We start from the raw sequence: 12,275 nt of genomic DNA, 5'->3' as shown, positions 1-12,275 counted from the left end.
AGATGCAACATTGTGACAAAAAAAAATAATTTAGGTTATGAACATGTCTTTTTGGTCTTCGATTATATAAACAAAACATATTTTATTGAAGAGAAACTGGATTATTAAATAATGTGATATTTATTATTTTTTGCTTTTTGGGGGCTTTTAATCTATAAACTTCGCTCAGAAACAATGCTTTAGATGGGTTTAAGCATGGCTGCAATTAATGATCATCAATGTATTAAACTGTAAATATGTGTCAGTTCATAATTTAGTCTATAAAATGGCAGAAAATAGTGAAAATTGGGTTATTAAAGTCTATCAAAGCCCGAATTGCATCATTAAATTGCCTGTTTTGTCTAACCAGCAATCCAAAATTTAAAGATATTCAATTTACAAAGATATAAAACAGAGAAAAGCAGAGAATTCTCACATTTGTAACGAAGGAGCCAGTGAATATTTGGCATTTTGCTAAAATAAATAACTTCAATTATCAGTAATTATCATCATCATCGTTTTTTTAACCAAAAAAACTTTCACAGTACAAAAGAGAACAATTTTCTTGCATATGAAGAAAGAAATCATCTAAGCCAAAGTAAAAAAAAAAAAAAAAGATGAAACGTTCTATAAAACAAAGACACAAGTGAACCGGTCAACTGAAACCATCAAAGACTGAGATCAAACCCCTCATTGTGCAGCCACAGACGAATATATCATTGCCGAATACCAAATGTGTTTCTATTGGCCGTGGACCTGCTGGCATCAATTCAACCGACTCCCTCCTCATCCCTCTTCCTTCCTCTTCTTCCCACAGCCCGACGAGCTGGAGGGCGTCCACACACACACCTTCAAGCTGAAGCCATTCAAGAAGGCCAAGAGCTGTGATATATGCAAACAGGCCATCACCAAGGAGGGCCTCATCTGCAAAGGTGAGTGTCAGGGGGATGTTCGTTTCTGCTGTGAGTCCAACTTTGAATCCGAGCAGTCGGGAGATCAGAATGAGCGATTTGTGAGCAGACAGTGGAACGGATGAGAGAGCGAAAGATGTTCTCCTGGTTCGTGTTCAGGGTGGCTGGTGGTAGCCTCGTGAGACCGTCCTGATCTCGCGAGCTCCAGTTTTCCACTCTCAGATCAGTCTGGCATCTTTTGAGATAGAGAAAATTTCGGAGCCGTTCGCCAAACGACCGACCCATCAGCGTTGGTTTTGAAGGCGGGTTTAGGTGTGACGCGACGAGAAGCGACTGTTCATTCTAAACAACGTGGCGGCTTCCACGGATGAGATGAGCGTAGCTATCGCGCAAGTTTTATCCAAATTAGAAAGTATTCCTTCATTGAAAGAAGAGCAAAAAAACGGCACTGGAGGCTTTTCTCGGAGGAAAAGATGTTTTTGCTCTTCTCCCGACTGGTTTCGGGCAAGAGTTTGATCTGATTGGTTGATTTGGCCTGGTCTATCGCCAGCATAGGTGGTGATAGACAGATGGTTTATCCAATCAGCTAACCAGTATTTTCGCCCCTTCCCAAAAGTTCTGCAACGGAAAGTTCCCAGATGGATATGCCGAGCAAATGCAAAGCGATCCATCTGGCGGAGTCAGGTTAGGCTGGTGGGGCTGGGGTCTATCAACTGATTCAAACATACTCTTCTATAAAATGTAAGAAAATAGCAAACGTGAGCGCCCGGGTAGCTCAGTTGGTAGAGCGGGCGCCCATATATAGAGGTTTACTCCTCGACGCAGCAGGCCCGGGTTAGGTTCCGACCTGCGGCCCTTTGCTGCATGTCATTCCCCCTCTCTCTCTCCCCTTTCATGTCTTCATCTCTCCTGTCAAATAAAGGCCTAAAAATGCCCAAAAAATTATCTTAAAGAAAAGAAAATAGCAAACGTGTGCATCACATTTCTTAAAACACAAGGTGAGGTCTCAGAAGCTGATTTGTTTTGTCCAACCAACGACCTAAACTCTGAATACATTCAGTTAACAATGAAATAAAAGGTGGGTAACACTTTACTTGAAGGTATCTACCTACAGTCATGTGAAAAAATTAGGACACCCATGCTAAAGTTGACCAAAAAGAGGAATACAAAAATCATCTTTTGGAAATTGATCTTAATGCCTTAATTAAAAAAAATTGAGGAAAAATCCAACCTTTAAGGACACCAATTTTGTTTGTGAATGAATAATGTATCGTAAATAAATAAATGTTCTTCCTTAAAATACAGGGGGCATAAGTAAGTCCACCCCTATGTTAAATTCCCATAGAGGCAGGCAGATTTTTATTTTTAAAGGCCAGTTATTTCATGCATCCTGATAAAGTTCTGATAAAGTTCCCTTGGCCTTTGGAATTAAAATAGCCCCACATCATCACATACCCTTCACCATACCTAGAGATTGGCATGGTTTTTTTTTGAAAAAAAAAGGTGGTTTTTTTTTTTTTTTATTGTTTTTTTTATAAAAAAACCCCCCCCCCCCCCCCCCCAACCCCCCCACCACCCCCAAACCCCAACCCCAACCCTAACCCTAATTTTTTTTTTTTTTTTTTTTTTTTTTTTTTTTTTTATTAATAAAAAAATTTTTTATTTAAAAAAAAATATAAAAAAAAAAAAAAAAAAAAAAAAAAAAAAAAAACAAAAAAAAAAAACCACCCATAACTTATCATGACAAAAAAAGGAATGACACTTACTGAAAGAAGCATTATGTCATAAACGTTTATGACTTGTTTATAATGTTTATGACAGTGTCATGTCACTCTTATGTAGATACCTTCAAGTAAGGTGTAACCCAATGGTGTCTGGCTGTTGCTGTGTTCTACATTTGCCTGGCTGTGCATCCATCGCCATTGTTTTGCCTGAGTACGTGTTGTTCCAACTCAACTGTGCATATGTATGTATGTACAGCATGCATGCATGTGTCTAATGTTGCAGCTTTGGTTTCTCTCCCCCTCTTCTTCTCTCCCTTTAAGCCCTGGTCTGCCCATCTTCCTCCTCACATGTTTTCCATTCTAATTTTAGAAGAACTGAAGGTTTTTACTGTCACTCCAAGAAAAAGTCCAAGGGAAATTAACATTGGAGGACTCCCGGGCAGCCTCTCATTTTTTCTCTGTTTTTCTCTCTCACACCCTTTGACTCGCTCTCCTTTTTGAACTACAAACACTGCGTCTTTAGCAGAAGCCGAGTTGACACTCAGAAGCCCGGCGGTAGCAGAGCGGGCCTGTATAGGGCTTTGGCTGAGGATTTGCTGTTAAAATTAGCATGGCTGCTGCTGCTGCTGCTGCTGCTGCTGCATTAGCCTAGATAAGAGGGGGGAAAAAAAGGAAAGAGGGGTGGGGGTGTAGAGCGAGGCAGGATAATAAGTGAGAGAAATTGGGGTATAGGGGGATTGGGAGATAGACATGGAAAACAAAGGAAAGAGAGTGCAGAGGGGAGCACAGGAGAATTACTTTCCCTTTCATCCCTCTTTTGTTCATTCATCCTCTATGTTAAAATACAGTGGACTGCAATAAGCTTTCCTTGCCAAATGGTAAAGCTTAAAGTCCTCCAGCTAAAAGCCCAAAACTGCCTCCTGTAGCAGCAGCTTTATGTGTGCAAAATTGGTTTAATCAGCAAAACATATATATATATATATATATATATATATATATATATATATATATATATATATATATATATATATATATATATATATATATATATATATATATATATATATATATATATATATTTATATATATATATATATATATATAAAGGGACCGCGGTTGGGTGCGGTTTTAGCACTGTCGCCTCCACGCAAGAAGGTTGTGGGTTCGTACCCGGTTGGCCCGGCCTTTCTGTGTGGAGTTTGCATGTTCTCCCCGTGTCTGTGTGGGTTCTCTCCGGGTACTCCGGCTTCCTCCGCCGACCAAAGACATGCGGGCTAGGTTTATTGGTGTCCCTAAATTGTCCGTAGGTGTGCATGTGTGAGTGAGTGGTTGTTCGTCTATGTGTGGCCCTGCGATGGACTGGCGACCTGTCCGGGGTGTACCCCGCCTTTCGCCCGACGTATGCTGGGATTGGCTCCAGCCCCCCCACGACCCTGTGCGCGGGATAAGTGGTTGACGATGGATGGATGGATGGATATATATATATATATATATATATTTCTGTGCTATTAAATGCAAACCTTTTACTGCACTGTATGTTCACAAGCAAAACACCTGGACACATGTTCATCTGAGCATCCTATCTGCCCTTTACATTTACCAGGAAGTGTTGCTAGGCGCCCCAGTAACACGGCCACATTGCTAGAGGGCTTGTAGCCAAGAGATAAGATGTGACAATAAGACGATGTGCTGTGCACATTACCAGATGTGTGCACATGTTGAGAATGTACATGCTCTAACTGGCTGTGATTGTATTGTTACCTGCACAGTCTTCTGATTTACTGTTTGTGCCCTTAACACCGTAAGAAAAAAATAGTTTAAGGGGATGTATATATATATATATAAAATACGTTGGCCGGGATAATAGGAAACTCCCATCCAAGCTCCAAATTGTTGTTTTTAAACTACTGCTTTTGTACCGATTAAACAAATGTTAATTAGTGAGACTTTAAGGTGCTGATAAGCAGAGCCGTGCTAGCTCTTTTCTCCTGTTTCAAGTCTTTCTGCTAAGCTAAGCTAACCGGCTGCTGGCTGTGCACCTCATATTCAACCGACATATGTCAGTCCCTCCAGAGAAACGCGATTATGCAATCGCATAATTCAACGCATAATCAGCCAAAGTCCGCATATTTATGCGGGGGCCGCATTTTTAAATAAATATGCCGCACTTTTGCCGCTAAATTGACGATTTTCGCGCAAAATATGCGGGGCTTGCATGATTTCATAATCCCCGCGTTTTTGTTGCAAAAAAGCCACAGATATCTTAGCAGAAAGTTGAAAAATGTTGCGTTTACTTCACACAAGAGCAGCGACGTGAACATCATAGAAAGGGTGCTGGGGGAATCACTTTTTTTCTCTTTTTCATCAAACAGCAGTTTTTGCAATTTCCTGCAATTTTTGCAAGTTCCTGCAATTTCATCGCATAAAATTGCATAAATATCCCGCATATTCCATCGCATTTTTTAAGAAAACGTGCCGCATAATCAAGCATTTTTGCCCGCAACAATAAAAAAAAAAACATATCCGCCAGAAAGTGACAGAGCGTATTTCCCAAAATGTAAAACCATTCCTTTGAAACTTTCCTGAAACTGATGCGTCCACTTGAACTTTGCTTGCCACAGTGCGTGTGTCAGTCACATCTGCTGTTTGCTTCACTCTAATACACAATCACCTGCAAAGGGACCAAACATGTCGGATTAGCGTATTTACTTAGTCTTTGCATGTGTTCCTTTGCTCTCTTCTGAGATGAAGCACTCGACTTGTACCTCCTGTGGATAAGTGGTACTCATTAGCAGTGTATAAAACCACATGATGATAATGATTGCCCCTGGTGCCTGCATGGAAAATGTAAGGCAACTTATAAGGAAACATCAGCAGTTATTTGCACAAACAGATAGGAAGCGAAGAATTCCACTGTGATCAAGTACACTTTTAAGAATTTAAAAATGCACTTTTATTCTGGAAACCTGGAATTCATCTAGCATGCGCACACATGTTTATCAGTGGTTTCTTTCTTTACACTGCTGCCTCCTCTTTCTGCTTAACTTTATAATGTTCATCATTTAAATTCATATATACAGTATGCGGCATTTCTAAAACATGACTTGGATCACATCTAGGCTAGGCTTTTCATTTACATGACAGGCGATGACAGCTGGTTATTCCTAGAAGATGAGGCAATGAAATAATATTAGTAGAGAGCTGCCCCTCTAATTGGATGGACAAATATTCACTTTCACTCTCACCGTCTCCAAATAATTACCAATCAGCGCTTCACACACAAAATCACCAAGTAATCCATTTATCACCATTACACAGGTTTACCTTAATTGACCAAAATGTGTTTTTCTAACAGTCCGCTTCTCCGGGAGACCACCCAGAACATTTGTGCACGGCGTTGTCGCTTGTGCTCACACATCAGAAACACTCACACCACCTGGGGACCACCTAGGTTGACAGCAAGGCCCACAGGTGTGGGGGGGTCAAGGGGTTGTACCTGCCCAGACATCAAAACATGGCCGTTTGCATGCCTGGACGTCGACATAATCTCACTCCGTCTCTGTTTCTGACAATGAGATCAACATTTAACTCATCCAATTCACACTTAAACGTCTTTTAGGAAGCATCCAGTAGTTTTGGCATCTTTACCTGCTTCATATAGCTTATTATATAACCATTTTAACACCTCCATCTAAAGGACTTACGTCAAGGCGTGAATCAAAAAGAGGAATACTGAAATACAAAGAAATGACTGGATGGATGTTTGCTTTATGTGGCCACTTGGGGGCAGCACCACAGCATGTTAGCGTGAGGATGAGAGCTGACCTTGTTTCCTCTTCAGTACATTCAGCAGTAAATGCAGCTGCTCTTCAGCAAAAGGCCGAAAGCACGGCATTTACAATTCCGCTGAAGAGCACCATACCTGCTGCTTTTATTCTTTGATCTATTTAGAAAGAAACATCACTTTCCATCGAAAGTGACTGTGTGTTCTTCTTTTCTTTCTAAAATGGATGTTTACCCCTACTTGTGCATTGATCCGATGTGGAGATTGTGTGTACCTTTACTGTTTAGTGACATCATTTTTATTTTTTTTCTTCACCCAGGCCTGCTCTTGTCTGTTTAAATTACAAAACCTAACTATTTTTTTTTTCTTTTTTCTTTTTTTGCAGCGTGCCGGTTGTCCTGCCACAGAAAATGTGAAGTGAAGGTAAGACACTAAACATCTTTTACACTTTATTATTACTGAGTTATTACTAGATATCCATACTCATGTACACCAACACGCAAACGTGTGCCCATCAACACTTTCATGCATGCAATACATATTTAAACATCACACTTATATTCATGCAAACACGTTTTCTACACATTCAGACTGATACACACACATTTAAACATGCTGTAGATAAAACCTGACTTATACATTTTTTTTAATTTATTTATTGTTATTGAAATTATATAACAAAAGCAACATAAATAGTTGGTATTTAAAGCAACTCTGTTATAGTCCACAAGAGTTCATATTCTTAGCATGCCTAGAAACATACATATACAATCACAAATGTTAAGCTAAGACTGTTTACAAGCAGTTTCAGACTTGTAGTAAATGCTGCACTCTCATTCAGTTTAATGAGGCCACTGCACTGGCACAACGGGGTAGCAGACGCAGAAGGATCCGACCAAGAAAACGCAGATTCCTTCAGCAATGACGTTGCAATTGGATCGACTTTTGCCACAACTGAATGTGATATTATCCAGCAACGCACTGCATTGGTCAATTAAATACAGCACTTGCAAGCGCACATTCCCGGTAGATTACTATGCGACTTGTGGCCAGGTTGGCTCAGTTGGTAGAGCAGGCGCACATGTGGAGGTTTGCTCCTCGACGCAGAGGCCGGCGGGTTCGGCTTCCGACCTGCGGCCCTTTGCTGCATGTCATTCCCTCTCTCCCATTTCATGTCTTCATCTGTCCTGTGGAAATAAAGGCCTAAAATGCCCAAAAACTTGAACTCCGTAAGGTTCGGTCACATTAAATTTCCGTCCAACCCATTCACTTCTATTGAAAGCCGCACCAGCAGATGACTTCAAGCAGCCGCTTACTTTTTTGTTGCATCCTGCAGATGGTTACGGTGGACTTGCAGGTCAAAGTTTGTTGGAAAATAATTGACCTTTTGAATTCCAAAGTTGTAAAATTCTTTCTTATAGGAGGACAAACCCCCTCAGCAGTGGTTTGGCATCTAACAAGCCTTAAAACTCATGGTTTTATTACTCAGAAACCATCGTTTCTGAATCATATGCCCTTTATTATATGTCTTGTTTTTGCCCATTTAGTCCTACCCATACGTTTGCATCACCTAATACATTTTATAATTCACATTCACACATTTTCTTTGCAAATAAAAAAAAGCACAGGAGAATTACGCGTCATGAACGAAATCTTGTTTGAGAAGAAAATCCTAAAAACAGAAGAAGAAGTAAAACCACGCCGTGCGTCGGTGCTTCCTTGCGTCGAATCACATATTCTACAGTTCTACCTCTTTGAGTCACCCTCCCCACATTTGATCCCATTCTGCAATGGAAAAGGGAAGAATGCATGGGGAGAGTAAATCAGAAAGGAAGGAAGGGAGGAATGAATGACAGAGAGAAGGGAGGAAAAAGGGCGGAGGGGAGGAGCGTAAAAAGGCTATTCTTAGTGGTTTTAGTTGTGACTGGTGGAGAGAAATGTTGAAATGTTCTCTTCTCTTTTCCCTCCAGTCTGCCCCGATTCTTACCTCCTCTCCCATTTCCCCAAAAACATCCCCAAAACCATTGCTCAACCCAAATATTACTGTAGGAACAAAAGCTGTGTGTTCCCAAAACATCTGAGGAAAAATCTCCCAAATACCTCTACAACCAGGCAAAGTCATTTGTGGTGGCAATCGGGGGAATAATCAGAATAGCCAGAGTCATGAGTCATTCATTTTGGTGGTGACAGACATTGGACAGGAAATGGTTTGAAGGAGGAGAAGAAGAGCTCTGTGTGTGTGTGTGTGTGTGTGTGTGTGTGTGTGTGTGTGTGTGTGTGTGTGTGTGTTTTGTTTAACTATATTCGTGGGGTCCAACAACCGGGAGTCCAGTATACTTGTGGGGTCCCGACAGCTTTGTGGGGCCAAAATGCTGGAGCCCCCACAATTCTAAAGGGCCGATTGAGGGTTAAGACTTGGTTTTAGGATTAGGGTTAGAATTAGGTTATGGTTAGGGTGAGGGTAAGGGTTAAGGTTAGGCATTTAGTTGTGATGGTTAAGGTTAGGATAAGGGGCTAGCTAGGGAATGCATTATGTCAATGACGGGTCCCCACAAAGAGTGCCACAAACCTGTGTGTGTGTGTGTGTGTGTGTGTGTGTGTGTGTGTGTGTGTGTGTGTGTGTGTGTGTGTGTGTGTGTGTGTGTGTGTGTGTGTGTGTGTGTCTGTCTGAGAAGAGAACATGCCATAAAGAACTAATAGTGCTGTGGAAGGAAATGTTTTGAATTTGGTAATTTGGTTAAAAATTAGAGCTTTGGCACGATTTCACTAATCCGTATTTGCTAATGTGCTAATCCCTAAATGGGTTTACTTGGGACTAAACATTTGTATTGGCTTTATTCAGTGGAATGACCCTCGAATAAAAATGAACAGGACACAGTTTGGCAGTGGCGGTCATTGTTTCAGGCCGGAAAAGTACGGAAAAGTAAAGTCACTGTGCAAATACAAGTGTGGATTTAGGCAGACGGCGATGCTTTCTTCGGCTGACTCCACGCTGACCTTGGATAGTAAATTTGTCATGAAGCACAATGAGGTTGTCGCCAGCGGTTTGCAGTTCACCAGACGTGAAGATAACTGCTGCGCAGCATTTACTTCAGTTTATGTGTTTATTATTTCAAGCTGCCACAACTTCCCTTTTTATGCTGTATAGTGACCGCAACATTGAAATACCGTTGTTTGAATGCTTTAATGGTAGTGTTGTTACGTTTTATGCAGCATCTCTGTGTTTTTATGGCATTTTAATGAGGCCGTTCTGATTTTAATGAGTGTGTTATAAAGGCAAGTGTTCTTAACATATGATGTGAGACAGTATATGTTTAATTTATTAAGTGTCTGCTCTATACCCACAATAACTTAATGAATATATATGTATTCAATTATATATACGTTTTGTTTAAAAAAAAAGTATGGTTTAAAATAGTTTTCAATAATTATGCATGTTTGTTAGAGTATTGTAGTTTTAACAACCTCGACATAGAGTTAACATTCTTCGATAACACATAAATGGCACGTGCATTTGATTCTACTCATTTTAAAATGTCATAATCTATTTTGTTTGCATGTGGAATGTTTCTTAAGAGCACTAAGTGGCAATTACTGACCTCTGTTGGTGACCAAAGAAATTGCAACAACATGTAAAAGTCTCTGGCATCTCAAGGTGGCTGCACTGTAATTGACATCGAGACATATCTAGTATGGGACTAGTATGTCAACCTACTAAATATTGTAATAACACAGCTACTTTTTTCATTTGCTCAATTATTTTGAGGACATAAATGTCTTGCGACCGGTTGCTCCAAAGGGAACACGTGGAAAGTGAGTTTCTAAAGCGGATAAACAGTGTGATTTTCATTTCACTTGGGCAATAAAATAATCAAGACTTATTACACCTTTAAAGTCCCTGTAATCTTGATGCCAGTGGAACGACTAGTGATGTGTTTCTCAATCTCAAAATCTGTAACTACATGCGGTTCGATCATTAACTTTTAAAGCTTATGAAAATGTCTTTGCAGAACATCCAAAAGACAGATGTCCACTAATGTGCCTTGATAAAGAACGGCTAACCGTCTCTGGCTACCATTCTCTGTTTTTCTTTCTGTCCAACTCCAACCACATCTCCGTGTGGACGTCTGTTATTGTGTTATTGGAGCTCGGCATACCTCGGCGACAGATGCGTTCTTGTCTCGCGGCGTATATAGGAGGCAGACATGTTGACCTCAAATGTAGACGTTAAGGTTGTCGATGGTGAGGTGGAGGCTTGTCGGGACAGGGGTGCTGTGGCTGGGTTGCGGCCCAAACTCTGGCTGGACACCCAAGTTGTGGGCTGGAGACAGATGCTCTCTGTCAGACGGTGTGGTGTGTTGGGTCCTCATACCTGACTCAAGCTGTGGATTCTGTGTTTTAAGTCATGCTGGGGAACTTTGGTGAAATAAATTAGACCAACAAGACTTTGTATTAGAATTGAAACTTCACAAAGGCAGAAACCAGTTGTTGTGGACGGTATGTATGCCTATATTTCATAAATGTTTCCTACTGTTTTTACGGGATAACTCCTTCAGGGCCACATGTAGATCAACGCACTCCACTGTCATGATTCAGGGATCCATTTTGGCGCCATTGCAACGAAAATAGGCAAACAGATCCACCCAATATTTCAGGGGAATGCGCGTGTGCAAGTATATGTGTGTGTTTTCTTGTGTAGACAGGATTGCGCAGCGTCTGTAAGCTTCCTGCTCTCTCTCACCCTCCATGGAAACAAGCCCTCATTATTCCGTATGATTTATCCCTGCCATGTCTTGGAGGAGCCTCATGGAATGCTGCTGCAGTGGTTTTTTGGTGTTCGATGGACTGGTGGGTTGGAAGTCACAGGCGAGGTTTTGGCAGGGAAAGATAGGGCCGGAGAGGAACGATGGGAAGGGGTTGGACAACTAGAGCGAGAGCGCAAGAAGTTTGAATATTCCTCATGTAAACAACAGTGTTGGAGGGTGCTTTTGTCGTTCCTTGGCTGCATTTTATAAAATGCTGTTTACATGTTTGTGTTTTTTTATAAGAGAGCAATGTGGTCCTGTCTGACGCGCCATATGTGTCTCTGCTGCAATTCCACGTTCAGCCGCAAGACACATTTGTTTGGAAAACTCTGGAGTACTTCTGTCATGCAAGATAGATTCAAGTGAGGGGAAATTTGACATTGCAGTTTAGATATTTCTGTTTCATTTAGCCTTGAAGGTTCAAGTTTCGAGATTAAAGCATTGAAAAATGCTGGTTAGCCCTATGTTCCCACATCCCAATGGTCCCACAGCCCTATGTTCCAGCATTTCTAAGCTTTTTCTTAAAATTAGGCCCTATGTTCCAACATTTCTAAGCTTTTTCTTAAAATTAGGCCCTTTGTTCCCACAGCCCTATGTTCCCACATCCCAATGGTCCCACGGCCCTATGTTCCAACATTTCTAAGCTTTTTCTTAAAATTAGGCCCTATGTTCCAACATTTCTAAGCTTTTTCTTAAAATTAGGCCCTATGTTCCCACAGCCCTATGTTTCCACATTTCTAGAACATTTTTAAAATTAGGTCTTGTGTTCCTACATTTCCCTTCAAGGGTTAGGGTTAGTGTTAGTGTGGGTCAGGGGTTAGGCGAACATAGGGCCTAATTTTGAAAAAAATCTTAGAAATGTGGGAACATAGGGCCTAATTTTGAAAAAAATCTTAGAAATGTGGGAACATAGGGCTGTGGGAACATAGGGCCAAATTTTCAGTGAAAAAAAAAGTTCTTAGAAATGTGGGAACATATTGAGCCTAGTTAGGTTGGGCACTGCACACCAACAAACGGAAGGGAGAGTTCAGTTGATGTCATGGCTTGCTTGCTAACCAAAACTACCAAACTA

General features: G+C 41.0%; 1 protein-coding gene across 9 annotated transcripts in view; it reads left to right on the top strand.

Moving 5' to 3' along the window:
• The window catches only part of tns1a (tensin 1a), a 116,863-nt gene that overhangs the window by 22,402 nt on the left and 82,186 nt on the right, over positions 1-12,275 (top strand). For all 9 annotated transcript variants that reach the window (XM_039792804.1, XM_039792794.1, XM_039792798.1 and 6 more), the window contains exons 2-3: positions 797-911; positions 6,784-6,821. In XM_039792804.1, coding sequence (XP_039648738.1) covers positions 797-911; positions 6,784-6,821 — 153 coding nt within the window. The remainder of the gene's footprint in view (positions 1-796; positions 912-6,783; positions 6,822-12,275) is intronic.

The sequence above is a fragment of the Perca fluviatilis genome, chromosome 24 (genome assembly GCF_010015445.1).
Source record: "Perca fluviatilis chromosome 24, GENO_Pfluv_1.0, whole genome shotgun sequence".
Lineage (NCBI taxonomy): Eukaryota > Metazoa > Chordata > Actinopteri > Perciformes > Percidae > Perca > Perca fluviatilis.
This window is presented reverse-complemented; position numbering and strand designations above follow the sequence as displayed.